The 16,250-nt window shown below is 40.0% G+C and overlaps 1 protein-coding gene and 1 pseudogene across 8 annotated transcripts in view; both read right to left on the minus strand.

The window, feature by feature from the left end:
- The window catches only part of Ssh2 (slingshot protein phosphatase 2), a 303,918-nt gene that overhangs the window by 8,000 nt on the left and 279,668 nt on the right, over positions 1 to 16,250 (minus strand). For all 8 annotated transcript variants that reach the window (XM_087191951.1, XM_087191952.1, XM_087191950.1 and 5 more), the window contains 2 exons: positions 14,534 to 14,734; positions 1,510 to 2,323 (listed from right to left, as the gene is read on the minus strand). In XM_087191951.1, coding sequence (XP_087048077.1) covers positions 1,510 to 2,323; positions 14,534 to 14,734 — 1,015 coding nt within the window. The remainder of the gene's footprint in view (positions 1 to 1,509; positions 2,324 to 14,533; positions 14,735 to 16,250) is intronic.
- On the minus strand, positions 2,332 to 7,416 carry LOC147823836 (52 kDa repressor of the inhibitor of the protein kinase pseudogene; annotated as a pseudogene).

A 16,250-nucleotide genomic window follows, 5' to 3' on the forward strand; every position in this document is an offset into this window, starting at 1 on the left:
CCACTGAGCTAAATCCCTGGCCCTCTTGTATACTTTAAAGTAGGATCATAAGGGTAAAGATTATTTGCTCTGAAGAGAAACCAGAGTATTAAAGTAGGATCATAAGGACTATCTACTATGTTAGCATTTTTATGTATGACTTCAAAGCACTGTATTTCCCTAGTAATTGTTCGGCCTTTCTCCTTCAAAAGAGAAATTCAGCTAGTACAAACTAACAAGGTCAGTTAGGCCTCTGGGGGAAATCTGCCAGGACATCAGGAAGAGGGGAACTTGCCACAACTGGAGAGAAGCCACAGGGGGCCTGATGTGTGCACTGGCCATGGAGGGAGTTCTCATATGACCAGTGACTGTGGGAAGGCTATTTCTGTCAGTGCCACTGCACTCACTGTTGGTTCAGTGGAGAGCTCAAGCATTCTGACTTCCCAGTAAGAACCAAACAGAGGTATAGCCTTTGGGAAGGGGAGAAGGATAGAAGCAGAGGCAAGAGTTGCTGGGGGTGGGTAGTTAAAGAGAAACATAACAAATGAGTGATGGACAAGGTGAGGTAAATGTAAGTAAAAAAAAAAAATCAGGAGATGTCAAGAATCTAGTCAGCCCAGTTAAAATAATTAACTGAAATTTTACTATTTTAGAGTAAATCTGTCACCTACCTCAACTATTGCATGGTTTTGATCTAAGACACTATTGTTGACAATATACATCCTAATTTCAGAAGGGTCAAATTGAGTAAGTGTCAAAATGAATAAGTGAGAGTGTTAGATGATACATACTTGATGATACATATTACTTTGCTTTTGAAATGGCTAACATAAAAGCTCATATGCCATTGAAAAGAATACCAGGATCCTGTCTGCTCTCAAATTCATTTTCCCAAATCAACCCTTGACTCTTTTTTTTTGGGGTACTGAGGCTCGAACTCGGGTCCTTGCACTTTTGAGGCAGGCGACGAAACCACTGAGCTAAATCCCCGGCCCGAACCCTTGACTCTTGAGTAACACAAGACTGGAGTTAAAGAATTCAAACATTACTAACAGTAAGAAGTTAGCGTGGGAATCAATTGCTACTCCAGCAACTATTTACATAAGCCTAGCCTTTGAATTTTCTGAGACAAAAAGAATTTTCCAAACAAATCCATCTTCTGACAGAGACACAGATCTCATTCAGGCAGCATCTGAGTCCCTGATACTTCATTACTGGTGAGATTTGATCTGAGCTGCAGAGGTCTATGGAGGGAACCCTCTCCTTGTTCAGCCACGACATTTGTTTCAGCTAATCCTTTCTTCCAACAGCCCTGCTCAGAAGTGCTTCCAATAACACCAAAAGCATGAAAAGATAAAATTCTCAAAACTAATTCATAAAATATTTAAGTTCTAAGTAAATCTTAGCCAGACAGTCTGCCTTCCTAAATGTTTCACTATCATAAAAAATAAAACGAACATAACAAAATCTAACATATTTGGTCTTTGGAGAGAACTTCATTAAGTGGAGAACCAGAAAGATAGTTTTTACCTTAGACTGTTCTTCATCCATTGAAGATTCTTCCGATGCATGGGGAGTATTACTCAAAGAGCTACTTCTCTGGTCATCAGTGGTCGCTTCAGAAGGGGGTACTTCTACCACTGACAGTCGACAGCTCTCACTCCTTCCTCCACCTAGCTCCTCCATCCTTGAGTGGGAAAAAGATCGAGACCGAGTTTCTTGAGAGAGCTCTACAAACTTCTCTAGGGCACTAAAAAAATCAATGCGATCTGTACTGAAATCTGAAATTTCAGCCTGGCAGCTAGGCTGGGGGCTTGGTGACTCAGGATCAGGAGACATGGGGAGGTCTTTCAGTCCAGATGTCAACTCTTCCATAGGCAGTAAGTGGACGTTTATGTCTGCTTTCAGTGCATCTGTCTCCAGATCTTCCACTGTTAAATCTGGGAACTTGTTGGCCATTTCTGGGACCTGCCCAGGTTGAATTAAGGCTTTGGATGCATGGCAGTTGTCAAGAGGGAATTTTGATTCATTGAGACAAAACCCTGATGAACATCCGTTGATATCATTTAAGTTTAATTCATCTTCAATTTGTCCAGCATGAAATTCCCTAGAAGTAAATTCCAAGCAGATCATTCTTTCTTTGGTATCTTGTGGGACCACATGTTCCACAAAGACAGGAGGTATGGATGGGTTACTCTCCAAGGTCTTTACCTCAGCAATCTGGTCTGCTGAGGTGGTGATCTCCTTCTTGTTGAGTTCTAGTCCAGGTTTGCAGATGGGTTCATGGTGGTCTGAGAGGTCGCTGTCTGAATGAGATCTCCAGAGTTTGTTATGTCGTTGTTTGCTGTAGAGGACATACACAGGAATCATTTTACTCTGGTTTATGAAAATAGTCGACAGCCTCCCAGGAAACCACTCCCAGATAAACTTAACCTGCAAAGTGATTTGATACTGCTCAATGGAACTAGGCAATAAATATTTTTTAAAATGCTCACTTTAATAGCAAAGGAAAGAAAAAGAAGCAAAATAGAAACAATAAATCAGTATGAGATTTGACTTTTTTACCTATCAGACTGACAAGAGATAAAATGGTTGATAATGGTATGGTTAAATAAGCCTACTCATATGTTGGTAGAGGTGTGAACTGCAGAATTTTTAAGATCTCTCCAAATTTAACCCTTTAGCCAACAATTCTTCCTTTTTCTTGGAGAATTATTACAAGTGCACAAATATCAACATACAAAGACAGATTCTGTGATACTAAAATTATACACTAAAAAAATTACAGTCCATACTTCTACATGCTATGAAGGATTTCAGTGGAATAATTCCCAAAGTATGTATGTATGTATGTATTTATTTATTAAACAAAATTCACATTTTATTTAGATTGAAATAAACTATACAAAATTTTCTTCACCAAAAATAACAGCAATTATTTTCTGTATTATTTCTAGATAAACCACAAAACATTCATTTTGTAGGTTTTCAGTTTTGCTTATAAATCAAGATGAGGCAGTAGATAAGAGTCATGGAAAAAGACAAGAAAACAGACAAGTCAGTTGCCTGTATAGATGGCCTCTGATTCTGCCTTGACGATGAAGCAGAAGTGTTCAACATTTACCTGCTAAGAAGTTTATGAAGGTGTAGGTTCCGCAAAGGAATGTAAACAGCAATAACTAGATGTGGAATAACAATGGCAAGCTCTTCCATTCAAGCTTAAACTGTAACCTCTTCTTTTAAGCTCATTTAATAAAGGCAAAATCTACATTGAAATCTGGTAGGTTCATAAACTTCTCTTTAGTAATTCCCTTAACTGCCCATTAGATTTTTAATAACATACTTAAAACTCCTACTAATCACAGGTCAATGATGGCCTTTACCATAACATTTTATAAGATGCATTTTCTCCCACACCACCTCAAAATTCATTTCTTCAAAAACTGACAGCTCAATACTTGAAATCCACAATGAGTGTGTTGTCTAAAATGACTTAAAACAATTCCATAATGCCACCAGCAGAGGTCACACCAAACAGAAGTGTGGCACTTACAATGCCATCTTTTGCCATTCTTTTTTTTTTTTTGGTACCAGAGATCAAACTCGGGACCTTGCGCTTGGGAGGCAGGCGGTGGAACCATGGAGAAGAACAGACAGGTCTCAGGCGCACGAGGATTCAGAGGGGCCATTTAAGTATGGAGATTATCAATGGCTAATATATTCACTGACAGGCCTGTGGGCCAACATATTCAGTGATTGGGGGCCTACATAGCCCTTATAGCTTTTCTTTCAAACAGAAAATATAAGAAAAAGCCCACTGTAAAAGTCTCTTACGCATTTTCAACAGTTTCTGAATTATCTGTAGGAAGCTCTGATTTAGTTGTATATAGTTTGATATATGTGTCCACCATTAAATCCAGATCATGTTTTATATCAAAATTTATGTTAAGCAAAGCCAAGTTACTTGACCTTTGGTCTGTCAAAGTGTTCCTCAAGTATGCTTTGAGACGCTTTCATCCATTTTCATAGCGCACATTCTCAACTTTCATCACAGGAAGAATACACAGGACCTTCAGCAAGGCATACAGATTAGGAAAAAACTTAATGTCAGGCAGATGGAGGGCTTCATAAATGGTAGATGGAAGCTCTATGTCTTTCCCTCTGTGTTTCCATTTTATTCTCCAACAATGAAGTTCAGCTGAGAGTGTATCAGGATTGGGTAAGTCACTTCTGTACATGTCAGCATGATGTTCCTCTGATGTGTTGAATTTGAGCTGTCCCATGACTGAGGGTACCAGAGATAAGCATTTAAGAGCTTTGAGATGCTGTTCTGAGAATATATCTTTAAGTTCCTGAATAACATGCTCTACTGTTGGGACACTCAGGGTTTCTTTATAGTAACTCTCAGAGGTTAATTGAGATTCCAGGTTACCTTGTTGAGCCCTACGAAATTTACCAGGGAGTTTCATTTGAATATCAAGTTTGGTTGCCAAATTTGTGGCTTCCTCAAACCAAAACTTATGATAAACTTCAATATTTTCCATCACTTCATTGAGTGAGTGTAATACGGCAGTTAAACTACTGGCTGCAAAGAAAACATCAGAAGTTTGTCCCCGGAGATTTTTCCCAAAGGTCCTTGTAAAAGATAAGACATTTTTAAGAACAACAATGGTAACAATAAAATCAAAATCTGTTACTGCACTACAGAGTACAAATGCTTGGCCAGCTATACAGTTATTCCACCTAATATGTGTGTCACTATTTATACCATCTAAACATAAAACAAGTGCTTGGAGGAGGTCCACTAAAACTTCAAAAGCGTCATGCCTGCCTGTCCACTGAGAATGACATATTTCCTTCAATTCTTTACCCCTTTCTTCACTGTTCTGGAAAAGAACTGAAATTACATCGTCAAGTTCTAAAAGTAGTTGTGGTGATCGATGGAAAAAAGAACAAACTTCCTCAATTGTTCCCAATGCAACTGATACCCCCACCACAGGCACTGATTTTGCCAACCACATGTTTAAGGCACAGGAAGAGCAGAGTGTGTAGATAGCTTGGGGATATTTTTCTAGAAGTCTAGAAGCAACAACTTTCATTTTAGAAGAAAATCCACTGGATACAATATAAGCCTGGCCACGACAATACTCCATATTTAGTCCTCACTTCTCAGTTATTGTAGCGTGAAATTTCACAGCCAAAATTTCCGCATCAGCTTCATGAGGCAGGAAGCCCACAAACTCCTCTCTCAGGTTATGGGATTCATCAACAAACCTCACCAGGCCAAAGTATTTATTAAGTGAAAAAGTGTGTTGATCACATTTGGAATGGTCAGTTTTCATGTTAGAGTAAGTACAGAGAAAAAGTCTGGAGAAACATCAACAAACTGGTAACAGTGATTCTTCAAGGAGGGCAGAAAGAGTTCTGTAGGAGGCTATTAGTTTCTACATTTCTATAATTTTTGAACTTAAAAAAGTGATGAGCTAAATTAAACATCTCCTTTAAAAAATGAGCATGTTTAACAATTATACTCAGAAAAAAATCTAAAAGCAAAACAATATAGAAGTCATACAAAGAGAAATATTACATTGGATTCTATTACCAAGTTCTCATGATTGAGATGAAGGAGTTATATGTAGGATTAATGGGTAATGTGGAGGTGTGGGAGAGAGTTGATCATTCTTAAATTAGAAAACAAAGGTAAGGTAGCTCAGTGGTAGAGCTCTTGCCTAGCACAGGTGAGGCCCTGGTTTTAATCCCTAGCACCGCAAAACAAAACAAAACGTACAAAGATGATTTTGCTGGGCATGGTGGCACATGCCTATAATCCCAGCTACTTGGGAGGCTGAAGCGGGATTGTAAATTTGAGGCCAGCCTGGGCAATTTTGTGAGACTGTTTTGAAATAAAAAAAATAAAAGGGCTGGAGATGTAGCTTAATGTTAGAGTGCCCCTTAGTTAAATCTCCAGTATCATAACACACATACATGCCAAGCATGGTGTGATGCCTGTAATCCCAGCACTCGGGAGACTGAGTTAGGAAGATTGACATGAGTTTGAGAGCAGCATGAGCTACATAGTGAGTTTAAGGGCAGCCTGAATACATAGTGAGAACCTGTCTCAAACTGCCCCCCCCACCAAAAAAAAAATCCCCAGAAAAAAACCTCCACATAAACACATACACACTCAATCCAAAAAACCAAACAATAAAGGTAGTGGTAGTTAATTTGAAAATGCTCTGAAACATAATGAAGAGGATGAGCATACAGGACAGGGCATTTTCTGAAGGATTTTTGGATAAACATCATCATGCTAAGTACACCAGGTGGGCCAATGAATGACATCCCTCTACCTTGTCTCACATCTGTCCTTTGGTTATTTCATGGAGTGACGGTTACAGGTGGGGTGAGATTCATTTCATACTATACACTACAGGAAGCACAATTTCAAAAGCCTCAGCCAAAAACAGAAAGCTGGCAGGGTGTTTGGTCAGGATCACCTGCTTAGTGACCAGGTCACTAAGTATGGTGGTATGGTGCTTTCTGGTTCAAGAATGACCACCATCCTCCCACACCTCCCCATCAGCCATTAATCCTACATAAGATCTCCATGACTTACAAGCTGATGCAGAATTACCTAACTGCTGGGTGGAATGGGACACTCAGCCTCAAACCACTTTCCCTGGGATCAGCTCCATAGTCATGCGCTTGCAGTAATATGACCCCCTGTTTGTTCTCAACTCTGCACCTGCTCTCATCTCCCCCTGTCTGTCTGTGGTTTGGGTGTGGCTCTCTCTGACTCAGGCCTGCACAGCAGTGGTGCTTTCTCAGGTAGGAAGTAGGTCAGGCTGTTTCTGAAGACAAGTCTTAATCAATTAGCTGAGTGTAAGGTGGGGTTTTCACCCTTCCCAAGATGCATGAACTCCAGCCACCCCTAGGAGGAGACAACATATCACACATCTCAAACAAGTGAGTGGCTGTGGCAATGGGCAATCTGACTGCTTGGATTGGTGGGGCCTAAACTGTACATTATGACTAACCAAGGCCAATGCATTTCCTTAAAAATTTTTTTATATCTGGATACCCTTGTTTCCTGATCTAAATATGACTGTGTTCTTCAATTTCTGTCACCTATCATGAGGATGTTCAAATTTGGATCAATTCCTCTCATTCTCCATGCTAGGACAATAGCTGTGATGTGTGCAACTAGGGAGATAGCTCAAGGGTAACTGTTCTCTGTTCTCACTGTTTTAATAATGTAAAAGAATACCAGATCTTATCAACCAACAGCCAAACAAGACAGAAATTTCTATGATCCCAAGAATCCTCTAAAATATAGTTTTTAAAATTTGGAGTATAGGGCTGGGGATTTAGCTCAGGGGTTCTGCCACCTGCCTCACAAGCGCAAGGATCCAAGTTCAATCCCTGGTACAAAAAAAAAAACAACAAACAATTTGGAGTATAATTTTTTTTGGTACCGGGGATTGAACTTGGAACCTTGCACTTGTGAGGCAGGTGGCAGAACCACTGAGCTAAATCCCCAGCCTGGAGTATAATTTTTTTAAGGTATAGCTTTTTAAAAAAATGCTTATTATCACTAATAATTCAGGAGGGAAAGCATGATGAAAGTAATGCTAATGGGCATACACAGTTCATGTTCAGAGGAAGTGGCTGACATCATAGCTGTGCTGCCCAGCAGGGATTTCCTTCTCTTCCCGTCACAGATAATCACAGAAAATATTGGGTTGAAACTCTGAAATGAAACTCATACAAAGGAATATGAAAAAACCCAGACCAAAGATTGGTCTAATGCCTTTTTCTTCTTTTTTGGTACCAGGGACTGAACTCAGGACCTTGCACTTGTGAGGTAGGTGCAGCATCACTGAGCTAAATCCCTGGCCCTGCCTTTTTCATTTTTGCAAGAGGACCTGTAGGAAGGGTGGTAGGCAGCTCGCTGATACATCCTGATAATTACTACCATTGCCTCTGGAACACTGGTACTTCATGTGCCCCTTCCCTTCCTGATCTCCTTGCTCTACCTCCCCACTCAGGGGTAACTTCCTCGTGAATTTTGTGCTTATCATTCTCTTTGTCTTCTTTAAAGTATCACCACATGTTTTGTACTTAGTAATATATTTCTAGTTTTGTACTTTATATAAATGAAATCCTACATGCATTCTTGTATGACTGATTTTTCTTTGCCTAAATTATGCTTTTAAGATTCATTATTGTGTGCAATTATTAGCTGACTGGTGGCACAGGCCTGTAATCCTTGCACTCTGGGATGCCAAGGCAGGAAGACTGAAAGCTAGAATCCCGCTTATGCAATTTAGTGACTTAGTGGGATCTTGTCTCAAAATAAAATAAAAAAAAAGGACTGGGGATGTAACTCAGTGTAAAGGTCATTAGTTCAATTCCTAAAAGAAAAAAAAAATCACAGAGTATAATGAATGTCACAATTTCTTAATCTATCCTGTAATGAACAGCTTTGGTTATTACAAATAACACTGCCATGGACATTCTTGTGCTTTGTACACACCTAAGTTTCTCAAAGCTGTTATATACAGGAATGGAAAAGATGGGTCATGAGGTATGTATGCATCATCAGTTTTATTTGGTAACATTAGACTATTTTCCAATGAAGCTTTGTTTGGAGCAGCGTATTTTAATGGGCTATTATTGGTGCGGATAGATTTAAGGCATTAGATCATATCTATTATTTTAAACTGTTAACTTTTAAATCCAGCTGACCCCTAGCCCAATGTATTCCAGACAGGCAGCAAGTAAGCAATTTGCCAAAAAAGAACTTCAGAGTTGGTTTGTGGCTTGGATGATGCAACCAAATCTCAAATCCTTTCCTCTCTTGAGTGACTTCTGACCTGAATTTGGATTCATGTAAACACACAGACATTATGAGATGTCTGGGCTACTCTGGGTAAGAATTGGCTTTTTAGGGCAGGGAATTTAGCTCAGTGGTTCCACTGCCTGCCTCACAAGCGCAAGGTCCAGAGTTCGAGTACAAGCCCTGGTACCAAAAATTAAAAAAATAGAAAAAAAAAGAATTGGCTTTTTAACCAGTAAATGAATAAGAAAGAAATTTAAATGAGGAGATGAATAAGATACCTCATTCTCTACTCTTTTTTTTAAATTGTTATGTCTGCTAAAGCATCAACTTGAGAAAGTTATACAGAGGAAAGTTATACACCTCTAATCCCAGCAGTTACAGAGACTGAGGCAGGAGGATCCTAAGTTCAAGTCCTGTGTGGGGAACACAAGGAGATCCTGTCTCAAATTAAAAAAAAAAAGCTGGGGGTATAGCTCAGCATCCCTGGGTTTGATCCCCCGGACTGCAAAAAAAAATTGTTTTTATATCTATATCCTTTCAGATGTCAACTGGGCTTGGCTGTCACCTGACCAGGAATCCTTGTCCTCTCATTCTCAGGTTCCCTGGGGCTGGCTGACCACCGTGCATCAGCTAACTTGACCTCAATGTCTCGACCAGCAAAGCCAGTGTAAAAGTCAACCCTGCTCCCTCTGGTCTTTTTTTGTTTGTTTGTTTGTTTGTTTTTTTGGTACCAGGGATCGAACTCGGGTCCTTGTGCTTGCGAGGCAGGCAACAGAACCACTGAGCTAAATCCCTGGCCCTCCCTCTGGTCTTTACGGTAGAGGCTTTCAAAGAATCAAAACTGATATTTCTGCAGACATCTAGCACAAATTCTCCCCGGCTACCATCCAGTTTCTCTTTCTTGCTCCCTTACATTGGAATCTCATACCACAGACACATGGTCCAGCTTGCAAATGGTCTGCTTGAAACCTGAACCTGTCTAATGGAGCATAAACCTGCCAGATACTTGCATGATCAAAGTGCAGAAAAACAAACAGGGCTGTCCAAAGTTTAATGAAGAGTTTCAACACGCACACACACACACACACACACACACACACACACACACACTCCTCTTGTCTCACTCCAGTCCTGCAACTATAAAAACAGAAGAAAAACCAGATATGGATATCAGTAGTTTTATGACACTCCTCCTTTTTAGATCTAAAGGGGAATATTAAATAAGCATTTCTAAGTTTTTAACAATATTTTGAATGATGCAAAAGGTCTCTTGTACTTCACAGGGCTTTCATAGCTTGGCCTATACCCTTATACTCTGATTAAGACTATAATCAATTCATAAATCAGTGTAGGAACTTGGTGTCAATTTGTAAACTTTTCTTCTACTAAGAGGCCAAAACACTAAACCAAAGCCCTCAACGAGAGAGCTGCCACCTCCAGTTAAGCATCTACTGTGTAACCACAGAGCTAGAAATGGTAGGAGCAAGGCTCTTAACTCCCTGAGAAAATCACCACATGGCTCCTGGGAGAAGATATGAAATACAGGATCAAAACACCTGGGCAGGAAATGGAATTTCTTTGCAAATAGAACTGAACATGATTTTTCTAAGGACTTTACTTGCCTAGTTACCTAAATCACAAGACTTGACAGAACTTCAGATAACCACAGAAGTCTGGATATTCTCTTTTTTTTGCTCTTCTAAACAGACAGATTCTGTTGCAGGACCGTGGTACCAGTAAAGAGTCTGCTGGGTTCAATACACTGGGATTTAAAGTACCAAGGTTTTTGAACAAAACATTATACATTGCAGACTCTAAATAACCACTTTTCTTATTGTCAGAGGCCTGATTTGGCTGGGTATTCACTGTCCTATGGAATCAAAGAATATGGTACTTCCCTAGCTCCAGAGGACAAATATAAATGTTTTAGCCAACCCTGAAAATAGTTTCCTTGACCAGTGATTGGCTTTAAACACACTACCCAGGCCTGGCCCAACACTTTGGAGGGGAAGTCTATAGGAAGCTTGAAAGGTCATTCTCCCTAATTTAAATGCCCTTTTCCTTCAGCTATATGCTGTGCAATTTACATGTATATGCCTACAAATGTGGTAGACACATAGCAATCATGAGGATACAACCTCAAGGCTGAAACATTAACTAAGGAAAGTAGAGCGGAAAGATGAAGCACACTAAAGTCTCTTATCACATCATTACCAGGCCACTAGAGACTATTCTATTAGAGGAGATGACCAAAAAAAAAAAAAAAAAAAAAGGAGATGACAACTTTTTTTGTTTTTTCGTACCCAGGATGGAACTCAGGACCTTGTGCTTGCGAGGTAGGTGGTGGCACCATTGAGCTAAATCCTAGCCCTGTGATGACAACTTTTAAAACTACCTGTAGCGTGGTGTTAGACCAGATATTTTCTATTTATCCCTGCAAGTCTGCTCTTTAGCTTCTCCATCCTGCTGTCTGTGCTGGAGGCTGATCAATGGACCACTTCAACAGGCCTCCTTGTCTTCTGACTTTCACAGGGTTTGACTAATTCTGACTTTCACAGGGTTTGACTAATTCACCAGGAGGAGACTGGCATTAAGAGACTGAGGACAGGTGTTTTTTTCTCCAACTCTGTCCCTGCAGGGGATCTCAGGCTAGCTGTGTCCCCCTAACTGAAGGTTATTTTTCATATTTGAAGGTGCCTTTTTCTGAGTCTCCTTCCAGGTTCTGGTAAATGCATCTTTTCTCTTTGGATTTAGGAAAACAAACAGTCCAGCTGATACAGTTCCTTGATTTACTATAATGCCATACCTTTGGAAATAGTCCCTTCATAAAACTACAAATAATCTGAGTATGTTGTTTCTTGTTGAGATCCTTATTGTTGGAGGTATTCTATCACTTGCAGCCCAAAGCAGTCTAAGTGATCTCTCCAAACTGGATTCATATTTAAAGTCCAGGAAATATCACAATACAGGGGATTCTAGGAACACTTTCCCTTTCACTTTTTAGTGGAGTTAGTGTTTTTTTGGTGGTGGGAGGCAGAGGTTGATGTTAAGGAAGAAATAAAAGTACATGCACACATGTGTTTGTGGGTAACCCTGGACAAAGGAGTTGATGAAAAATAACCCTCAATAGGGGCCAGGGATTTAGCTCAGTGGTTCCGCTGCCTGCCTTGTAAATGCAGGATCTCGTGTTTGATCCTGGTACCAAAAAAAAAAAAAAGACAAACAGAACCCTCAACAATATACAGTAAACATTTATACACATTTTTATTCATAATAACCATGTGAGATAGCTCTCTTGATTTTCATTTTATATAGATTTGAGTTAGCATGGGAAATGTGAAGTAACTTTTCAAGGTTGCAGTAAGTGGGTAGGCCAGGAATGGAAACCAGATCTACCAACTCAAATTCTGTGGTTTTTTTCCCTTCCCAAGGCTTGCCCCTCCCTACATGAATCAAGCCCAGGAAGTCAGGATGGAATAGAAAAAGAAAGGGAAGAGTAGAAGTGAGTTTTGGGTTTATTATGCTTTTGTATCTTCATTTAAGATTTTTCTGAAATTCCTTTAATATCTAAGAAAAACCACATATGCTAAATAAACTCAACCCAACAGTGTGCAGTAGTCTGGGATTCCAGAGTAAATACTGAAATTGGCAGGACACATCGTATCCTTCCTCTCAGTGGGTCACTTGAGGACATTGCCTAACATCTGTCATGTGTGTGTTTGGAAATATAAAATATTTATGTCTTGTCAAACCTTTAGATGCTGCTTTGTTGCCAAATAGAAGTACTGTGCCCTATCTTTTGATTTAATCTTAAAATGCCATCAAAAAAGTCATCAAAATCTGGTCCCAAAGATGCACAAATTCTTTTAAACAGAGTAGGCTTGAGTGTTCTCCCAGCCTCCTAAGAGAACGACTCAGATGAAAGCATGCCAAAAGCTGAGTGAAAGGGAGGGGTTTTTAAGTGGAAACCATAATGCTATGTTGTGGCCACATTTTCACAATACTTTAGGGGGTGGTCCCTCTGCCTGGATAGGCTGGAAAGCTATTTAACATTTTGTTCAGGGGAAACACAGCCCACATTCAAGAGTCAGGACCAAGTCATGAGACTTGCTGGAGTCAAACTTTGGCACCAGCTTCAACTGCTTCTCAGCAGCTATGCTTTCACCCTGGCAAACTTACCTAAAATGTGTCCATGTGGAAAAAACAAAGCAAAATCTAGCAATCCACAGAATTTCAGCATGTGGAATCTCAAGAAACTGATCCTCAAGTCACTTAATATCTGACACTTATTTCTAAGAGCAGCTGAAGGTGGTTTTCACTCCCAAATTGAGTAGTGATGCAGTGAATTAATTATTCATTTTAATAACCAGCTACCCAGGTTAGTATTGAAAACAGCTGCTTCTTATTGATACATGTAGATATTCAAGACCTAGCAGTGGGTGGAAAGGCAGGCTGCAAAATAGTTTTTGTGAAGAAAACAATCATCAAAATATGTGATAAAGTAAAACCTAGAGAAATAGGCTAATGTCAACAGCTGCCTCCAAGTATTGAGTTTATAAATTATTTTTTCCCTTTGTAATTTTCTGCATTTTTGCAAACAATATACATAAAACTTGATTAAAAGATTTAAAAAAGGCGTGGTGGCACATGCCTATAATCCTAGGATTCAGGAGGCTGAGGCAGGAGGATTGCCAGGGGTCCGAGGCCAGCCTGGGCTATATCAAAAGACCCTCAGTGGCACTGCACCTGTCTCATGAGCACAAGGTCCTGAGTTTGATCCTCAGTATCAGAAAAAAAAAAAAAAGACGCTGTCTCAAAAAAAAGGAGAAATAAACAGCTGTTTCTGGGAAGTAGCTTCATACCTCAAATGGGTAATTTGTCACATGACTAATATTACTGGAGAAGACTCAGTGAAATCAAGCCCTGAAGGAAAAATATACCCCCAAAATAACCAAAGTAACAGTGAGTATCTTTTTTTTAAATGACCAAAAAATTTCCAAGAATTTCATCTAAGTCTAGCATTACCTTAGGTATAATTAGTATTAATTTTAATAAGACAGCTGTATCCAGCTTTACAAGACATTGAGAAGTATTTATTTATTTATTTTTTGCAGTACCGGGATTGAACTCAGGACCTTGTGATTTCGAGGCAGGTGGCGGCACCACTGAGCTAAATCCCCAGCCCAAGAAGTATTTATTAAAATCTAGTTGAGAATGAAATAAAGGAACAGTATTTCTATCCTTTAATTTATATCAACCTAAAATCCACCTGAAAGATTAAGTGTCCACTAGGCATGGCAGTGCACACCTGTAATCCCAGCACTCAGGAGGCTGAGGCAGGAGGATCACCACAAGATTGAGGCCAGCCTAGGCTACATAGTGAGTTCAAGGACAGTTTGAACTATACAGTGAGACCCTGTCTCAAAAGAAAAAAAAAGGGCTGGGGATTTAGCTCAGTGGTTCTGCCACCTGCCTCGCAAGCTCAAGGTCCCGAGTTCAATCCCTGGTACCAAAAAAAAAGGAAAAAAAAAGATTAAGTGCCTAATTTTCCATGCTAATCTTAAATACCTACACTTATTAAAAAAAATTTGATTGGTAGAAGTTAAAATCACATTCAAATTAGGCTGAGAACTGGCTGTAGGAACAAACACTTCACCTTTCCTTCAAGACCCCGAAGGAGGGAGCATCTGAGATAGTCACTGACAGACTCACCTTGCCAGTAAGATCCCCTGGTACTCTTCTAATTGTCTCATGAAGCTGGGGTTGGGCTTGGTCACTGTTCGTCTCTCCTTCACATAGTCATAGGCTCGGTCCAGATTCCAGCCATATTCTTTCATTGCATAGGCAATCACGGTGGAGGCTGAGCGACTCACCCCCATCTTGCAGTGCACAAGACATTTAGACCCATGTTTCCTAGTTTGGAGGATTGAGGTATAGAATAGAGAAAAGCAATAGTGAGTACATTTAAAAAGCCAAGTTCTAGATTCTTCCAAGTTTCATGTCCTACCCTATTTTCCTGCCATGCCATGTCCTCACCTTGAAGATGTACATCTATGATCAAATCCAAGAGTAGGTTAGGCAGCTTTAAGTTTCTCTTAAACAATATTCAACATGAATAATAAGCCCCTAACTCATTCAACAAACATTTGCCATGCATTTTACCATATATAAGATACTGCACAAGTTGCCAAGACACAAACATAAGTAACACACAGCTTTTACCCTAAAAGGATTCCGTGGGGAAAACAGACAAAATTCAATATGCTAAGTGCAATAAGAGTAGAGACATTTTGAATTTAGGGACTGGAGCTCATTTTGTGTGTTGGAGAACATGTTTCATGGATGGTGCTCTCTTGAGTTATAGGTGTGCCAGTGATTTATTATTCAAATGTTACGTGCTGTTTCCAATTTAAATTCCAATAAGGGCTCTGTCCCTGGAGGAAAGCACAAGCCAAATGAAACTCACCTTCCTCTCTAAGACACAGCCCTAGATATTACTTTTCACAACACTACAATTAGTATCTTGTCTAGAGATAAGCTATCCAACCCAGAGAGTTGGAATGGGTGCATTTGATGTACTACATGGCTTTCTCCGGATTGAGGGTAGAATGAATGACAGCTATCTTTTTTATATTTCAATGATGGGGATCGAACCCCAGGGTCTCATTCACACTAAACATGTGCTATATACATTGAGCCCCCCGCCCCTCTTTGGAGAGAGGGTCTCACTATGTGGTTCAGGCTGGCCTCAAACTCAGGACAATCCTCTTGCCTCAGCCTCCTGACTCGCAACTCCCAAGTGCTGGAATTACAGGCATGTGCCACCATGCCCAGCGAGGCCCATTGTTTTTTGGTACTGGGGATTGAACTCAGGACCTTGCACTTGTGAGGCAGGTGGCAGCACCACTGAGCTAAATCCCTGGCCCTGGCCCTTTTTTTTTGGTACCAGGGATCGAACTTGGGTCCTTGTGCTTGTGAGGCAGGCAGTGGAACCACTGAGCTAAATCCGTGGCCCTTGGCCTATTTTTTAATGGGGTGAAAGGAAGAGAAAATAAAGCTACCACAAAGCTATACAAACAAACAAAACACCTGAGTCTTAAACTATGCTAGAGTGAAATACCTTGAATATGACCATTCTTCAGTGATGCTAATTCTGTTAACAATACAGTGTCTGGTACATAGTAAGCCGTCAAATATTTGCTAAATGTATAAACAAACATGGATTTGCTGATTAGATTTGCCAGATGCTTAAGTAGGAACATTTTAAAACTGGGAAAAAAAGAACTTCTACTCATCATTAGTGTATACAGATTCTAGAATCATTCTCAAGTATCTATTCCAATAAATGAAAATACGTATTTGTAAGTTTAAGGGGAAGTCAGTTCACTGACTCGCTCATCACCAGACAATGCCATAGGCAGACAAAGCT

The sequence above is a fragment of the Heterocephalus glaber genome, unplaced genomic scaffold, assembly GCF_053883595.1.
Source record: "Heterocephalus glaber isolate CG9 unplaced genomic scaffold, H.glaber_assembly_v1.0 deba00001564, whole genome shotgun sequence".
Taxonomy (NCBI): domain Eukaryota; kingdom Metazoa; phylum Chordata; class Mammalia; order Rodentia; family Bathyergidae; genus Heterocephalus; species Heterocephalus glaber.